Genomic DNA, 19,964 nt, shown 5'->3' with positions numbered 1-19,964 from the left:
TACATCTTTCCTCAATTTGAATTTATGCCCTCTCAGATGATTATTCTGAGCAAGAGGAAGAATCCCATCAGAATTCAGCGTGTTCAACCCATTCAAGGCCTTATACACCTCAATCAGGTCACCTTGCAGGTACCTAATCTCCAGACACTGTAATTTGCAAAACTTAAGACTTTCTTCGTAGGAGCAACCCTTTGTTCCATTCACTAACCTTGTTGCCCTTCTCTGTACTCGTTCAAACAGCTTTACATCCTTCTTAAAAGGAGGCCTCCAGACCTGTATACAGTACTGAAGGTGTGCCTGACCATTGCCTTATACAAGAGGATAATCACCTCCTTATCCCTGCTAGAAAAATTCCTGTATATCATTGACAAGACACCATGAGCTACTCTTGCAGACTGTCTGCACTGCTCAGAAAACTTAATATCTGCCTGCACAATTACCCCCAGGTCCTTTTCATTCTCTACCACTGTCAGTGTAGTACCACAGAGTTGGTATGCCTCTCTGGGGTTGCTGTTTCCCATATGTAGTACTTTACATTTGTCAATGTTAAACTTCATTAGTGTCCTTAACAACCCTGCCAACCTTTGTATCGTCTGCAAACTTGGACATTAAGCTTGATATACCATCATCAATATTATTTATAAATACAGAAAACAATAATGGACCCAACACTGAACCCTGAGGGACTCCACTAATAACATTAGTCCACTATGAGCAGTGTCCATTGATTACCACTCTCTGCCTTCTCCCCCTCAACCACCCCTTTATCCATAGCAGCAATTTGCCTCCAATGCCACACTGCTCCAATTTGTGCAGCAGTCTTCCATGTGCCAAAAGCCTTTCTTCCATGTATCAAAAGCCTTTCTAAGATCCAAGTATATAATATCAACGTTATTCCCTGCATCCAGTTCTTTTGTGACTGCATCATAGTATCCAATCAAATTGGTCAGGCAAGCCTTCCCCTTAACAAAACCGTGCTGTGTCCGAGCTATAACTGAAGTCTTGTCTAGATGATCCTGCAGTGCTTCTTTAACCAGTGCCTCCATTAATTTTCCTGGAACAGAAGTTAAACTCACAAGTCTGTAATTACTTGTGTCAGCCTTTGATCCTTCTTTGTGAATTGGGGTCATATTTGCACATCTCCAGTCTATGGGTACCTCCCCTGAGTCCAAGGAAGCTCTCATAATTATGGCTAAGGGTTTGATTACTTCCTTTGCTGCCTCCTTTAATATAACTGGATAGATCCCATCCACCCCAGGTGCCTTTCTTGTGTTTATCTTCAACAATTTCTCCTCCACTTTACTCTCAGTTATTACAAGATTATCTAGCTTACTGCCAGAGTTGAATACACCTCTGGCATTCCCCTCGCTGAATAACTCCTCATGTGTGAATGTCGATGCAAAATATTCATTTAGTTTGAAAGCTACCTGAGCAGGATCATCAAAAGTTGAACCATCGATATCAAGTGGACCAATCTGATTCATACCCTTCCTTCTAGAGTTTACATAAGTAAAGAACTCTTTGCTGTTTTTCTTTGCATCCTTTGCCAAAGATTTCTCGTAATCTGCCTTCGCCTGCCTAACCTCCTTTGTAACTTGGTTACAGATCAAATTATATCTATTATAGGCTTCTGTGTCATGTGTTAATTTATATGTATCCCATGCATTTTTCTTCTCTGCCATATGTCTCATTAGTTCATCTGACATCCATTTAGGCCTAAACCTTGAACAATATTTCTTAGTTGGTATGTAAAGCCTAATAGCTTCCAAGATAAGTTCTTTGAATGCTTCCCATTTTGAATTTGCTGTTGGTAACATCATCAGTTGGTCCCACTGTATAGAATTTAAATACTGTCTCACACCATCGTAGGTCGCCTTTACGAAAGCAATAACCCTTTCCTTTACCCCTGATGGTAGTTACCTCTTTGAGTAAATCCCACTTCAGCACACTGTGATCACTGCCACCTAGTGGTTCGTCTATCTGCAGATGCTTATTGCAGATAGAGGAACCACTAGGTGGCAGTGATCACAGTGTGCTGAAGTGGGATTTACTCAAAGTGTCCTTAACCTTCAAATTGTCTGCAAAATTGGACATTAAGCTTGATATACCATTGTCAATATCATTTATAAATACAGAAAATAATAATGGACCCAACACAGAACTCTGAGGGACTCCACTAATAACATTAGTCCACAATGAGCAGCGACCATTCATTACCACTCTGTCTTCTCCCACTCAACCATTCCTTTATCCATAACAGCAATTTGCCTTCAATGCCACACTGCTCCAATTTGTTCAGCAGTCTTCCATGTGGAGCAGTATCAAAAGCCATTCTAAGATCCAAATATATGATATCAAAGTTATTCCCTGCATCCAGTTCCTTTGTGACCACATCATAGTATGCAATCAAATTGGACCGGCAAGACTTTCCCTTAACAAAACCATGCTATGTCCGAGCTATAACTGAAGTCTTGTCTAGATGATCCTGCACTGCTTCTTTAACCAGTTCCTCCATTAATTTTCCTGGAACAGAAGTTAAACTAACAGGTCTGTAATTACTTGTGTCGCCCTTTGATCCTCCTTTGTGAATTGGGGTCACACATTTGCATATCTCCAGTCCATGGGTACCTCCCCTGAGTCCAAAGAAGCTCTCATAATTATGGCTATGGGTTTGATTACTTCCTTTGCTGCCTCCTTTAATATAACAGGACAGAACCCATCCACCCCGGGTGCCTTTTTTATGTTTATCTTCAACAATTTCTCCTCCACTTTCCTCTCAGTTATTACAAAATCATCTAGCTCACTGCCAGAGTTCAATTTACCTCTGACATTTCCCTCCCTAAATAACTCCTCATGTGTGAATGTAGATGCAAAATACTCATTTAGTTTGTTAGCCACCTGAGCAGGATCATGAACAGTTGAACCATCAATATCCAGTGGACCTACCTTACTCAACATTGCATTTGCCACCACCCATGTCAACAGGATATGCATCTTAATAAAGAGCATAACACCTATCCTGTCTGTTCTTTTTGTACCCATACTCTCCATATTCAAATTCTTCATTCCTTATGTCTGAGTGACATCATGTCTCTGATATCCCTACAATATTTGCATTTGATAACTTAATCAGTACTTCAAATTCATCAATTTTATTTACTATGCTCATCAGCCCATCTATTATCTTGTTCCATGATGATCCACAGTAGGATTTGATATTCCCAACACCTTGCTTTCCAGGTTGCAGCATGTTCCAGTAGAAGCAGTTAGATTTTTTTATTTATTTTAGCCAGAGGCAACAGCAGTGTGTGTGAAATAATGTTGTTGGAAAAAGGATAAAATAGGGTGGCAGAGAAATTTTGAATTGTCTTATTGTTGTCAATAGAACTTTCTAAGGAACAATGATAAGGCATCAACTCAGCATTCTACTGGGCGTCTATGAGAGCTTGAGGTGTAGGGTAGATGCCCTCGAAGAAATTAATGAGGGGCCCGCCAAGCTCTCAGCTGCCCAACTCAACGCCAGAGCTCGCTCCTGGGCATCAGGCAACACAGTGGCAATCTCCAAGGCAGAATGCACTGGTCCCAAAGGAACTAGTTATTGTTGGTGACTCTATTGTCAGGGAGACGGGGAATATATTGTGTAAAAAGGATAGATGGAACAGGACCAGGGTATGTCTGACGGGCAAAAGTTGATGACGTAAAGCATATATCATCTTTTAAGGGCACAAAAGGTGATATTGTTGTACACTTTGGCACCAATGACATTAAGAGTAGGAGATCTGCAGATTTACTTAACAAGTACAGGTCAACATTGCAAAAAAGTCGTGAATTAGGGTTAAATTTGAAAGTGTCTGCAATTCTGCCCAGACACGATAGGAGGGAGTACATGATGAGAGCCTTGTCAATCAATTCAGCCCTGGAGGGAATGTGCAGGGCTCAAGGGGTAGAATTTTTTTCAGCATGGTCTGTGCTTGTTAACGGGAGAGACTGTTTCTACAGGAATGGGATATACTTAAATAGAAAGGGTGCAAGAATATTTGCTGATGCTATCGAGGCAGTGTTAGGTGGGTTGGAAAAATGCTAGCTTGGGGGGTAAAATAATGGAGTAACTGGTTAAAGATGCATTGCAGGATCATCTAGACAAGACTGCAGCAATAATTCAGACACAGCATGGGTTTGTTAAGGGAAAGTCTTGTCTGACAAATTTGATAGGATATTATGATGTGGTTACAAAGGAACCGGATGCAAAAAATAATTTTGGCATCATATATCTGGATTTCAGGAAAGCTTTTGACACTGTTGCGCATGGAAGACTATTATATAAATTGGAGTAGAATGGTATTAAGGGTAAGTTGCTACAATGGATAAAAGGATGGTTGAGTAGGAAAAGACAGAGGGTGGTAATCAATGGGTGCTGCTCTTCGGGGACTAATGTTATTAGTGGAGTCTCACAGGGTTCAGTGTTGGGTCCACTGTTGTTTTGTAAATTTATCAATGACATTAATGAAGGTATATCAGGCTTAGTGTCAAAGTTTGCAGATGATACAAAGGTTGGCAGGGTTGTTAATGACAGTAATGGCAGCATGCTACTTCAACAGGATCTAGAAAATTCGGGCAGATAGGCTAAGATGTAGCAACTGAAGTTTAACCTTGACAAATGCAAAGAACTGCATATGGGTAGAGGTAACCCCAGAGAAACGCACCAACTGTGTGGCACTACACTTAGGGTTGTAGAAAATGAAAAAGACCTGGGAGTAATTGTGCAGTCAGATATGACGTTTTCTGAGCAATGCAGACGGTGGTCTGCCAGGACAGGTCATGGGATTTTGTCAATGATATATAGGAATTTTGCTAGCAGGGGAAAAGGAGGTGATTGTCCCTCTGTATAAGGCAATGGTCAGGCCATGCCTTGAGTACTGCATACAGGTCTGGAGGCCTCATATTAGGAAGGATGTAGTTTTGCTTGAGCGTGTACAGAGAAGGGCAGCAACATTGGTGAGGGGAATGAAGGGATCCTCTTACCAAGAGAGGCTTAAGTTCTGCAAATGCAGTGGCTGAAGACTAGGCACCTGCGCGGTGATCTGATTGAGGTGTATAAGGCCTTGAATGAGTTGAGCACGCTGAATTCTGATGGGATCCTTCCACTTGTTCAGATTACGAACCTAAGGGGGCATAAATTCAAATTAAGAAAAGACAGATGTAGAATAGATGTGCGGAAATTTGCCTTTAGCCAGCAGGTGGTTAATTGCTGGAACAAACTTCCATCTGCCGTCGTGGATGTTGATAGTTTGAATAAATTTAAGGAGGACAGGCATTTGGAGGGAATGGTGTGATTTTTCTTCTTTTTTTTTTTTTTTTGACTGATGCTGCATAAGCTCATACACTTGCTTTCTTGCATCACATGCCACTACTACTACTACTATGGCACTTTAGTGCTGCTCGCTCATTGTAAACAGATGGTGTGTGTTGGTGGTCCAGAGCAGAAGTGGAGAAATATATTGATTGATATGTATATGAATAACATTGAAGCCCAATGAAAGAGACTAAAAAGTGTGACTAAAAGATTAAACGGCAGCTGGAAACATATGTTGCTAGGTCACATAAATGAATATATCACATCAAATTTATGAGAAAAATCAAGAAGATGCTTTTCAGAATATTATTCGTCAAATTGTGAACAGTTATTCTGGTGCAAATAGATGATTTGTATTCATGAAATTGATTTTTTTATCTGAAAAAGTGCTGTTCCATTCATATTTATTTTTTTTATTATGTTTTTTTGCTATTAAAAAAACCGTATTACTGATTTCTTTGTACGTTTTTAAGGTTAGATTTTCTAATCCAATCTTAAAGGTTAGGTTAGGAAAAAAGGAAAATGTTTCTTTATTTTTCATTATATTTTCTAACCTGACCTTAAATGTTAGGTTAGTAAATAATAGGAAAAGGTTTCCTTATATTTCCTAACCTAACCTTAAAGTTAGGTTAGGAACAGAAAGAAAGAAAGATTCTTTATATATACAGGGTGATTCACTACCAGTGCGACAAACTTGCAGGACGTGTAGGGGGCACAAAGGCGAATTGGAATCACATAGCATTGCAGTGTCTGAAATGCCTTCGTCATGCGGTATTGGACATTGAACGGGAGGTCGCGTGAACAGCGATCCCGCTGGAAGTCAACATTTGCGAACCATTTCTGTTGATGAAACCAAGTAGCAAAAGTCCACCGGAGTGGATAATCCGCAGGCTCCAATGATTGGACGTGTTGCAGATGGTATGAACTCATTTGGTTTGTTGACAGTATCCTCCGTACAGTGGATTGGGAAATACCCAATCGTTGGCCTATCGCTCGAGTACTCGTACTCGAATTGCCTTCTGCAAGACGTAGGACATTCTCCTCATTGTCTGGCGTCCTCGTCGTTCGCTCTCGATTCATGGTACCTCTCGTGAAACAACCAGTCTCACGTAACCTTCTGTGCACACGTGCGAAAATCGTATGATGAGGGGTACGCCTGTGCGCGAAACGTTCCTCGTACAAGCACAGAGCGGTGCGCCAGTTACAGTCCGCAGCTCCATATGCGAGGTGCATGTCGGCCAGTTCAACGTTTGAATACTCGTCCATCCTACAGCCTCGGGAACCGATTCACAGATGCTGACTTTCGGTGGGATCGCTGTTCACGTGACCTCCCGTTCAACGTCCTCTACCGCATGACGAAGGCATTTTGGACCCTGCAATGCTATGTGATTCTGATTCGTCTTTGTGCCCCCTATACCTCCTGCAAGTTTGTCGCACTGGTAGTGAATCACCGTGTATATATACTTATCACAATGTAAATCATTCACTTATTGCTATGATGTTATCATTTGTTGTGTTCATGCACCAGTCTGTACATCATCTGTCACGCCTACATGTCAATCAATATATCGTTTTCCACTTCTGCTCCAGACCAACAACACACACTGTCTGTTTACCAAGTGAGCAGCACTAAAGTTTGTTAGCGGCAAACCAGTTTCTCCAATATGTTTCCTGTAGTTTGCCATGGCTCTCGTGTTGTCTTTCTTTACCTAGCCATATAGTTTTTAAACTATAATGTTACACTCTAAATTTTATCAGAATGCATGAAACATTTCATAAATTACTGTTGATAAAAATAAAATTTTTCTTTTATAATAGGTCAGCTGAGTTCCCTTGAGCAAAGATTTTTCATTTCCAATACAGAAAGAGATATATTAAAAGAAGAGTCAGACACTTATAAAGAACAGGTAGTTTGTGTAAAGAATTTATTTAAATTAGATGCTTACTCAGACAAATTTTTATCCCAAATATGACAAATTGCATTATTCTACATATTTGGTAGAGAGAGAGAGAGAGAGAGAGAGAGAGAGAGAGAGAGAGAGAGAGAGAGAGAGAGAGAGAGAGAGAGAGAGAGAGTGTGTGTGTTTTTGTCTAGCAAATGACAAAATTATGAGAAATGAATAAATATTTGAATATTTTCACTAACTTCCCTTTTCACAAACTTCCCCTTCACAAGAGGAAGGGGAAGTTTGTGAAAAGGAGTTCTTCATCATAACTATATTTGAGCATTTCATGGTTGCTGTTGATCATTCACTTTTGAAAATAAATTATTAACATATCAAGGAACATGGTTTCCTTTCATTTAAATAGCAAATACTCATTTTCTATAAAAGTAACTCTTATTTATTATAGTGAATTTGTATGTAAGTATCATTGAATACATTGACTTCATCAAAGTACAGTAAATAATCCTCAGTATTTATGAAAGATATGTTCCTGGAAATCACAGTGAATGTCAAAATATCAAATATCAACAGCAAAACTTTATTGAAAAAAGGAGGGTTAGGTAGACCTTTTTTTACATACAGCAAAGGGAGTGTCAGCAAAGGGAGTGTTCATGATTGGTAAGAGTTAATTTGGAATACATATGATAACCATGCTTCTTATAAGAAAAATAAAAATAAAACATTATGAATGTTTTATTTGAAGAATAAATTAAAAATAAAAAAAATGAAAAACTTTTTAATTGCCACTGATGTAGTGGTGATACAAAAAAAGTGGAATTGTAAAATTTAAAAGTGCTTCCAATTTTCTTTAAAATTTTAAACTACTCTCCAGTAGAGAATCCATTTCAAACACCTTGTCAGCCAGATATTATTATTAATAGTAGTAATACTGCCAATTATGAAAGGAGTCAAGCTTATATAGTAAAAAAAAAATAATAATACACACTTCCTTACTTCATCCCATCTAATAATGTTTAATTCTTCAGTAAATTAATTCAAACTACTCACTTCTACAACATAAATTATCAATTACTCTCTGAAAGTAAATTTTTTCACATATATTCTGCAGCCATCCTTTTTCAATTTCAGTTTATGTCCCTTTTTATGAGAAAGAGTGAGAATATCATTATCGTTAAGTTACTCAACCCATTTAAAGCCTTAAACACTTCAATCAGTTCTTCTCATATGTGCCTGATTTCCTAACAATGCAGTTTGCAAAACCAAAGTCTTTTGTGGCAAGTCTACCCCTTTGTGTTTTTGACTAATCTGTTACTTTTCTCTGCGCCTGTTCCAAGAGATGTACAGCTTACTTAAAATGAAGATATGACCTAACTTTTGTCTTATACAATGAGATAATCACCTCCTTGTCCTTACTGGCAAAGTTCCTGTATATCATCAACAGAAAACACCTTGTGAAACACCCGATGAGCTGTTCTAGCAGCGTATCTCTGTTTCACCTCTCCTTCTTGTATTCCCCGACTCCCTGACATTAGAGTCACCAAAAATAACTAGTTCCTTTGGGACCAGCGCATTCTGCCTTGGACATTGCCTCTGTGTTGCCTGATGTACTGGAGTTAGCTCTGCCATTGAGCTGGGCAGCTGAGAGCTTGATGGGCCCCTCATTAATTTCTTCGAGGGCATTTACCCTACACTTCAATTTCTCATAAATGCCCATCAAAACGCTGAGTTGGCACCTAATTTCTTGACACTAGGTATCTAGAACACACAAAGACATCCTCCTTGGGTAGATCGTCCTGTTTTAGAAAGTTCAGCAAACATTTCACACTTCGCACATTTTTTGAGACTGTGATGCATTGGAGAATCGCCCCCTTTGTTTCTCCCCCGAGTCACAGCACTCTCGCCTGGGTCGTGAATTCCGTTTAAATACAGTTTAATTCATGGTTGTTAAACCAATTATAACAGGCAAGATTAACGGCATCAAATTGTTGATTCAACATTACATTTGGTCTGAAATATGTATGTATGCTAACAAGAGATTTATGTATGTATGCTAACAAAAAAAAAATAATATATATATATGTATATTTAATGAACTAAGAGAGAAGTAAACTTTAAAATGATGGTGCTGCTGTTCTGACTTGTCTGTCAAAAGCTTTTCCAAAATTTCACCAGAAAGAATTTTTTTTTTTTTTTTTTATTCATTTGGTTAAATATTCTCTTATACTCAGCACTGCTATGAGGAATTGTTAAAATACTAAGTCTGACTTGGAATAAATTGTTATATTTCAAGCTTTCTTGTGCACCTGTAAGTCCTCCAACCAAGAACCAGTGTATATCAATTTTCTTTTTTCATAATAGCATCTAGTAGGTTCTCACAATGACAGAGCTCATTATGCAGAACATCTAATGCTTCATCCATTTCTTTATCTTTAATGACACTAATAAGTACTGGAAACATCCATAAAAAATTCAAATTTGAAAATGATATACTACCAATTGATAAAATTTGTGTTGCCTCAGAATTTATTCAAACATCTTTTTTTAATGGGAACTTGTGCCCCACATAGTCACATGTAATCAGGAAGCACTTCCTCATGGAGCAAAAGAATATAATTTTCTCTTATTTGACTCTCCAAAACCCCATCAGTAGAAATGCCTATGCTCAAATCAGAATCATCTATCTGGTTTAGTCTGCTATGCTAATCAATTTACAAAATGAAGCAGAAGATTTGAAAACTGTTGGTAAAATAAATTTGCACATGTCATTCTTCAACATATCTAGGAGTAATGGCCTCGGTAAATGTTAATTCCTGACTTGAATAAGCAAATTGCTTATTCGAGCCAGAAGAGAGAAACACAAACAGACTCTGCAAAAGTAAGGACAACATGTGTAGAATGTCAGTTTGCTTGGCCTGTTTACGATTACTTTTATGAGCAGTTTGCAATTCAGAAGTTATATTATCTGTTTATAATCTATGATGACAGCACAGTCAGAAGAGTTCACAAGATAGAGAAAATACAAGAAACAGCACCATATTTAGCAGTCATGGGCATGAACCCTGGTTACTTAAAGCACATGTACTTATGCACCATTGCAGATGAACACTTAGAGCTATGGTGGGCTTCTTTTTCTTGAGTGCATCAAATTGCCTTCTTTCAAAACATTTGGAGCATGAACTGGATTAGAACGTATCAGTGCCACTGAATAGTAACTGCTTGTTGTGCTTTTCGATTTGGTAATAATGAAAAGTGCTCATATTGCTTTTCTTACCACTTCTAACTTCTTTATTTAAATCACAGATTGCCACTGTTCTACCAGTCTAGTTACACATTTAACCAAAGACAACCAACAAGTACTACATTCTTAAAAATCTTTTTTTACTTCAATAGCATACACCAGTTGAAATTGTTTAAAATTCTATTTCCTTTTAGCACCTTCTCTCACTACAACAGTGAGAAGCACTAAAAGATAATATTCCTACTACTAGAATAGTAGTAAATATCTACGAAGTATTCATCCACTTTCACAGGAAGGCATGCAACTTCCTTTTTAGGGTACAAATTAATAAGATGACAAGGACAGTCTATTACCACCAAGTGCTCAATCTCCTCTTTCAATACTGCTTCAGTTTTTAGGGCTACCATAACAGGCACATTAGCAACAGTTTTTTAAAGGATTTTTTGCATGCTTTCAGGTTGTTCAGAAAAAGATGTACCAATGTTGTGCGCACTAGAATCATCTTCCAGTGCTGGCACTGAGATCAAGCAGCTTTCAATTTGACAATTCGATTTTTTTATTACAACAGGTCACCACAATGAGAAAATAGCCTGGAATCACTTTGATTTCTGCCATCTGAAGCAATAAAAAATGTCCCACTTTTCAGAGGAGCCATTACTACTTCTGCTTTTTTTTATCCATGTTAATTCACTAATAATACCTGCTGTTTTTTGTTTCCTCAACAGTATTTTTTTGTTATTTCACTATGAGGAAACATATTTCTGAAAATTGTACCTGCATGGCCAGCATAACTCAGAGGAAGATTATTCTACGACAAAAGATGAAAATAAACATTTGGCACTAACGATATCACCATCACTATGCAATGCCAGTGATCATCCTTTAATCCACTGTAATAGTTAACACTGTTGCAGTGTTCTAATTCATCAAAAGGACTTAATATGAGACTGTATCAGCATTGCTGAAGTCTGACTGGATTACCTCAAAATTATTCACTGTACCCATTTTTTTTTTTTTTTTTTTGACTGCCTTGAAGTGACCTATCAGATTAGTTAAATATGATTACCATTTAACAATCTAAGCTAGTGCTGTGTATCCTTACAAAATTTTGTTCTAATCTAGTTATCCCTGTAATATACAAAATAATTTCAGTAAAATAATAATTTTACTGCAATTATTTTCAGTAAAATTATTATTAATAATTTTACTTAATAATTTCAGTAAAACTTTATAGCTCTTGAATGCATAAGTGGCTATGTTTGAATGTGTGTGCATGTGTGCACACATGCACACTCATATAAATTTCAGTAAAAGCCCTTGTTATTTCCAGATTTAATACTTGTTTTTTTTTGGCTATTCACAGGTTAAGTCTTTATACAGTATACCTATTTAACCATTCACAGTTTGAATTATCAGCAAGTAGTTTTTTTGCAAGCCTCTTACATTTTCAGCCCGCCAATATGTACTTGTCTCTATGTAGCTATGCTGTAGAGGAATAGATGAGACCCTGCTACAACTGATGGATCAGGATCTTATTGCAACATTTAAGTATTATTATAGCTGCCACATATTTACGAGAATTCTATACCACATGGAGAGGATTACTGTGTCAGTCCCCCAAAAATTTATGTAAAAAGTACAACATTGTTAACTGTATAATAAATAATACCAATTGGTTAATGTACACAGTAAATTACATTTTAGGCCCATTTGGTGTTTTCTTAATTAAGTTAATTTTCTGTGATTAATAGTAATGAAAAGTAAATATATTCACCTTTTTTATTGAATAATTACTAAGATTATAACTTTATAGAGCACTTAATAAAACTCCATAGTTTTACTTTCTTAAAGTTATCTGTTCAGTTTAATTACAGCTATAAAATATTTATCACTCTTTTCCCATATACTTTTTTAGGTCTCCTCTTCTCTCTCTCTCTCTCTCTCTCTCTCTCTCTCTCTCTATATATATATATATATATCTATCTACAAGCAATACCACATTAATGAGTCTTACATAACAATACACACAAAGAATGCACAGACTGTCCAAAGCTAACAATAATGCATTAAAACTAAGTTTATCTATGAATTTAATTTTTCCACACAGTTTGTACAGAAAAAGAGAAATAATAATTGTCAGATTTCTATTGGTCTGATTTTAATGATATTTGGGAAGGCTTGACAAAACTTTTACAAGAATTAGATATAAAATTTCATGAAAATAGATTAATTGGGAATCAAGTTGTTACGTGTGGAAGGAAGGAAAGACAGATGGATGGATGGATGGGAGGACAAAGTATAGACAACAGACATGCGTGCGTGCGTGCGTGTGTAAATGCATCTAATAAAGGAATCCCTAGATGAAATAAAACCATCACAGAAGAAAAAAACATCACAGAACAAAAAGAGAAATATTAGCAAAACCGAATCATCAAAGAAGCAAAACAAAACAAAAATTTTAATGTAACCTTCATGCAAAGCCACCAGAGACATTAAGTCAGTTCTGTTTGCTCTCTTATTCTGCTGGTCATGCTTTCTGATATTCATCAAAGAGAAAATTCCAAAATATTCAAAACTGTTAAGTTTAAATAGCTCAAAACTTTTGAGTTTTAAGGCTATATGATTGAAGCAGCAATTTTGACAGGGTAGGCAAATGAATGGTATTTTTTTTTTTTTTTTACCACACATCCCTATGAATCCCAGTGAAAACTCCACAGAATTCAAATTTATTGACCCTTGTTTTGTAGTGACCATAAACAAAGTACAAAGTTAATTGCCAAAAATTAGCAGTGTCATTCACATGTCCATTGCCTTTAATAATATTACTTAAAGAAACAACATATTTAAATATGAATGCATCTTGGAGGAAGCTGTTGCCTCATGTGGCAAAAAACCTGAATGGCATCTCACTGGCAGAAAACGGGTTGTAGAAGATTGTGGAGGAGATGAGTTTTGATGATCACAAAGAAATGAGATGAAAGCAGTGAGGAAGAAGGAAGTTATGTGATTGAAAAATGTTGGCTGTTGCTTTAGGCATTGGTAAAGATTTTGGATGAACCAAACTACAGTATAGACCTGTAAGCTTTACTTGTTCCATGGAAAATAATGGGAGTCGGTGGTTAAAGTAGTATTGAAGAATCAACTTAAAAGGAATAGAATTACATGGAAATCGTGGTATGGGTTTGTTAAGGAGGGATCTGATCCGACTAAGCCAATTAGCTACTATGATGCAGCAGTAATAAAGGAACTGGCTGCAATAATAATAATAATACAGTAAATCCTCACTAATCCAGATTAATTGGGGGGAGGTCATCCAGATTAAGCAATAGTCCAAATTAGTGAAGCAAAAGATAGCCCAAAATACAAAAAAAATAAAAAATAAAAAAAAATAAGAACACAAATAAAACAAAAATTTAACGAGCTGGTAGTGCTGATGAAAAAAAAAATTTAAAAAAAAATATCATTGTAGAGCCTTTATTTAAAAACTATAAAAAGACAATACATTCATCCATCGATAGAAGACTCAGAAGTTGTACTTGTTTTTAAACGTAACAATGCAGGTTTGAAGAAACTGTCAAGTTTTGCCTGAACAGACATCTGCTGCTGTTTTTTTAACAAGGGTCTCCTTACTTCTTAGAGGTATTCATAATAGTTCTTAGGTGTTGATAATACCCCTGCAATTCTTGATTTTCTAAAGGGTCCACATAATTGATTACTGAATCAATGCCATCTCTTGCATAGCTAAGCAGTTTCTTATTACTTGTAGTTCATCTAGTTCATTATCTGATTCTTTTTCCATAGCAGAATCCTTAATAACATCTGCAGCAATTTCTTCCTATATCAGAAGCTGAAATCCACGATCTCCTTCCAGTTCAAGCTAATCTTGGATAATTTCATGCATTATTTTAGCCTCTCCAGCTGCCCTCAACACAGTCTGAAAGTCCTCTGGCTCTAATCCCTTAAAGTCAATATCACTATCTGTATTTTGAAAAGAGTTTTTTCTAGCCATTCACTAAAGTTTCCTTTATAGTGTCGTTCCATGCATTGGCCCAGTTGAAGATAGCAGACTTGGTATTGTATGATTTGATATTTTGCAGAGTTCTTCTTCTTCTTCCTCTTGTGTTGTTATCTCCATCCATTCTGTCTTCCAACACTACAAACACCTCATCAAGGAACTTGTGCTAGCAGAGCCTCTTGTGCAGGCCTTAATGATGCCTTGGTCCATGGGCTGGTATTAAGACAATTATGTTTGGCAGCAAAGCCAGGCACTTTATTTTACCATCCTTACTGGACATATTTTCAATATCCGGATGTGTGGGCATTGTCAAAGATTAGAAGTGCTTCAATCTGATAATCTGAAAATTTCAACACTTCTTTCTGCTACCTCTTGACTTTGGGTATGAAGTGGTTATGGAACCAATTCTGCGTAACTTCTTGTGGGAACCAAGCATTTTGCGAGTTGTAGTAGACAACAGGCAATATGTGTATATATTCTTTTAATGCACTAGGATTCTTAGTCTTGTGATCATAAGACTTTAGCCCAGCGGTTTTCAATCTTTCTGAGCCTGCACTTCCCTTGACTTGTAAAATTTTCCTGGTACCTCCCTTGAAGTAAAACATCTATAATTGTGCAATTTCTTATTTTTAATATGTTAATACAATAATTATTAATACATGTTGATGAGTTCTCTTCGTCAAAAAGACCCCAAATATTTTCCATAATTATTTAAATTAATAATACAGATCAAATAGTAATAGATATCTAATAGTAAAAAAAATCATTCTTAATACATTTTTAATATCTGCCATGGAAATCTTACAACTATTACATTGTCTGCAATTCCCCTGGTAAATTATGGTGCCTCCCCAGGGCGTTGCGATGCACAGTTTGAGAACCTCTGCTTTAGCCCATGAGTTTCATCTGCATTGGCACAAGAAGCACTGAAAACTTCTACCCCGCTGCCTTTAGCCAGTGGGTAGTTGATTGCTGGAACAAACTTCCATCTGTCGCTGTGTAAGTTGATAGCTTAAATAAATTGAAGGAGGAACTGGACAAACTTTTAGAGGGAATGGATGTGTGAAATGGTGTTTTTTTTTTTGGCTGATGCTACATAAGCTTGCTTTCTTGCATCATATGCCTCTACTACTACTAACTTTTCCTTGCTCTTTTGGTGTTAACTACTCTGTACGAGAGGCTTGTGTATTTTTGGGTAGAACATGCCAAAACAGTCTCGTTTCATCAACATTATATATTTGAGAATAACAGACTTGAATGTATCATTAAAAGTACTCAACTGCTAACAGAATTTTTCATATTTCAATCCGGATTAGCAAGGGTTTACTATAATTTCAACATCAAATTAGATGGTCCAAAAAGTACCTACCAAGTTTAAATCTTTATTTTTCCATTAACTATTGAGAGCAAAAAGTTTATTCAGATAGTATGAAAAAAAACTACTCACGGAATTTATTTTTATGTATTACGTTACATTGGTAATAACAACGACGATAATAACAAAACAGCATCATACACCACAGAGCAGCTGACAATCGTAATTGAGGACTACTTCTGTTTAGCAAAGAGCCCAAAAACTGTCAGGAGAGTTTTTCAAAAGAAGTTTGGTGCCCAAGTGGGGGTGAATAGACACACAACTGTTAACCTTGTCTAGAACTTTCAGAACACAGGATCTATTCTGAATGATTATTCTCACCATGGCCAGCCATCAACCACAAGAACTGAGAGGAACATTCAAAAACACATCCAGAGAAGCAAAAACACTCTACCAGAAGAGCTTCTCAAGGATTGGGCATCATGTACTCCTTTCTGCTGTGCACTTTATGGCCTGTCTATTCCTGTGTTCTCAATCCATGTGAATTTTTTTATACCACAACAGAGATCATCACTAAACATCAGATTTCATAACAATTAGAGTAAGGTTAAGAAAAATTGTCAAAGTGAAAGAAAACCACATCAAACATATTGTCATATAAATTCCATGATTCCATGACAGTTGATTTGCATACAATTTGAATAAATTTTTTACTCTCAACAGTTAAGGAGAGAGAAAAATTTAAACTTGGTAAGAACAATTTGGGCCACTCAGTATATTTAGATTTCAGCAAAACTTTTGACACTTCCATACAAAAGACTGCTAGGAAATTTTGAGAAGCACTGCATTAGGCACAAGTTACTGCTATGGATAAAGGGATTGTTGAGTGGAGAAGAGACAGTGTGGTTATAAATGGGCACTGCTCTTCTTGGATTAATGTTATTAGTAGAGTTTCTCAGGGTTCAGTGCCGGGCCCTTACTATTTGCAGTATAACGATACTGATGAAGGCATATCAAGTTTACTGTCCAAGTCTGCAGATGACCAAAGGGTGGCAGGTTAATGAGGAATCAAGGCATAACTACTGCCGTAAGACCTAGATAAATTAGGCAGATGGTCTAAAAAGTGGCAATTAAGGTTTAACATTGGTAAATGCAGGGTATCCCAGAATATCATACCAGTTAGGTTGTGGAGAACAAAAGAGACCCTAGAGTAAATGTACAATCTGACACAGTTCTCCGAGCAGCAGGACCGGGTTGTGTGTGCCAGGGGCAAAAGTTGATGACATTGTAAAACAGATATCATCTTTTAAGGGCACAAATGGTGATATTGTTGTACACGTTGGAACTAATGACATTAAGAGTAAGAGATCTGCAGATTTACTCAACAAGTACAGGTCAATGTTAAAAAAAAGTCATGAGTTAGGGTTGAATATGAAAGTGTCTGCAATTTTGCCCAGACACAATAGGAGAGTATATGATGAGAGCCTTGTCGATCAATTCGGCCCTGGAGAGATTGTGCAAGGCTCAAGGGGTAGAATTTTATTCAGCCTGGTCTGTGCTTGTTGACAGAAGAGACTGCTTCTACAGGAATGGTGTACACTTAAATAGAATGGCGCCTCCGTAGCCAGGTGGGAAGGAGCAGCAATGCGTAGCACACGCTTCTTGATTAGACTGGGGTTCGAGCCCATCACCACCAAATACGGAGGATGCGGAAAGGTCAGGGAATGACCACCACATATCACGGAGCAATATGGCCTTAGTTGCTAATGCTCCTAAAAACCAAATAACAAACAAACAAACTTAAATAGAAAGAGTGCAAGAATATTTACTGATGCTATTGAGACAGTGTTAGGTGGGTAGGAAAAACTGCTAGCTTGGGGGATACACAGACTAAAAGGTTAACAGTGGCTGCAGGCAGAGGCAAAAATGATTCTTGCACTGCTTCTATCAGAATGAGCAGCATCCTGGAAAGCAAGGCAATGGAGATTTCCAGGGGTGCTGGGAGTCATAGTGTAACAAATAAATACATGGGTTGTGTTATGGTAAATAAGAGTAGGAACAGGTGCATGTATACTTGCATGTACATCAATGCTAGGAGTATAGTTCATAAATTTGATGAGCTTGAAGTGCTAGTCAAGACATCAAAGGCAGATATTGTTGGGATATCAGAGACGTGGTGTCACGGATATAAGCAGTGCAGAATTGGAATTTGGGGAGTACAATGTGTACAAAAAAGGATAGATAGGACAGGAAGGGAGGGGGTTATGCTGTGTTTAAGAAACACATGAAATCTAAGGAAGTGCATCCAATTGATGTTGGTGAACAATGCAATGTTGATTTTGTTTGGTGTGACATAAGCACTGGGAAAGGAAACATGAGAGTAGGTGTGTGTGTTTTATAGGCCTAATGAATCTGATGAGTATAATGAGCAATTGTGCAGAGAAATAGAGTGGGCCAGTAAATCAAATGTCTTATAATTGGAGGATTTTAACTTTCCAGATATTGGCTGGAACTTGTGGGTTGGTCACTGGCACACTAGCAAGACTTTTTTGGGTTTATTGGATGACTGTTTTCTACAGCAGCATGTTCTAGAGGCAACCAGAGGGAGTAATACTCTCGATCTGATTATTAGCAGTGATTATTCATGCATTAAGAATTTGCAGATAAAGGAACCATTGGGTGACAGTGATCACAATGTACTGATATGGGAATTACTTAAAGATGTAACTACCATCAAGGGAAAGGGAAGAGCTTTTGCTTTCATAAAGGTGACTACAGCGATCTCAGACAGTTTTTAAATTTTGTACAGTGGGATCAACTGATGATGTTACCAATGTTGAATTCTAAATGGGAAACCTTAAGGGACTTAATCTTAGAGGCTACTAGGCTTTTCATTCCAACAAGGTTCTTCAAGGTTCAGGCCTAAATGAATGTCAGATGAATTAATGAGGCTCATGGCAGAGAAGAAAAATGAATGGGATGCATATAAATTATCAGGTGACACAGAAGCCTATAGCAGATATAAGCTTGTCTGTAGTCAAGTCACAAAGGAGGTTAGGCAGGCGAAGGCAAATTACAAGAAATCTTTGGCAAAGAATGCAAAGAAAAATGGAAAAGAGTTCTTCAATTATGTAAACTCTAGAAGGAACGGGATGAACCATATTGGACAACTTAACATAGATGGGTTGACTATTGATGGTCATGCTCAGGTAGCTGATAAACTGAATGAGTATTTTGCATCTACATTCACACATGAGGAGTTATTTAATGAGGGGAATGCCAGAAGTTTATCAAACTCTAACAGGGAGCTAAGTGATTTAAATGAGAGCAAAGTGGAGGAGAAATAGTTGAAGTTAAACATAAGGAAGGCACTTGGGGTGGACGGGATCTATCCAGTTATATTAAAGGAGGCAGCAAAGAAAGTAAGCAAACCCTTAGCCATAATTATGAGAGCTTGTTTGGACTCAGGGAAGGACTCTATAGACTAGAGGTGTGCAAATGTATCATCAATTCACAAAGGGGGTTCAAAAGGTAACACAAGTAACTATAGACGTGTTAGTTTAATTTGTGTTCTGGGGAAAATAATGGAGTCAATGGTTAAAGAAGCATTGCAGGTTCATTTAGACAAGACTGCAGTAATAGTTAAGACACAGCCTGGGTTTGTTAAAGGGAGGTCTTGTCTGACCAATTTGATTGGATACTATGATGTGGTCACAAAGGAGCTGAATGTCAAAAATAATTTTGATATCATACACTTGGATTTCAGGAAAGCTTTTGATACTGTTGCACATGGAAGACTGCTGTATAAATTGGAGAGGTATGGCATTAAAGGTAAGTTGCTACAATGGATAAAGGGATGGTTGAGTGGGAGACGACAGAGAGTGGTAATCACTGGACACTGCCCTTCATGGACAAATGTTATTAGTGAAGTTCCCCAGGGTTCAGTGCTGGGCCCATCAATATCATTGATGGTATTCATCAATGATATTGATGAAGGCATATCAGGATTAATGTCCAAGTTTTCAGATGATGCAATTTTCTGTTTTATACTCCGGGATGATCAAATGGTCAGAGGAGTTCACAAGATAGACAGAATACAAGAAACAGCACCATATTTAGCAGTCACAGACTTGAAA

General features: G+C 37.4%; 1 protein-coding gene across 2 annotated transcripts in view; it reads left to right on the top strand.

Annotated features, from left to right (window-relative positions):
* Window positions 1-19,964, top strand: part of Tango1 (transport and golgi organization 1) — a 528,108-nt gene that overhangs the window by 130,030 nt on the left and 378,114 nt on the right. For both annotated transcript variants that reach the window (XM_090376510.1, XM_090376509.1), the window contains exon 8: window positions 7,172-7,260. In XM_090376510.1, coding sequence (XP_090232636.1) covers window positions 7,172-7,260 — 89 coding nt within the window. The remainder of the gene's footprint in view (window positions 1-7,171; window positions 7,261-19,964) is intronic.

This window comes from Mastigoproctus giganteus, chromosome 6 (genome assembly GCF_048544385.1).
Source record: "Mastigoproctus giganteus isolate SK-2022 chromosome 6, ASM4854438v1, whole genome shotgun sequence".
In the NCBI taxonomy this organism is placed as follows: Eukaryota; Metazoa; Arthropoda; class Arachnida; order Uropygi; family Thelyphonidae; genus Mastigoproctus; species Mastigoproctus giganteus.
This window is presented reverse-complemented; position numbering and strand designations above follow the sequence as displayed.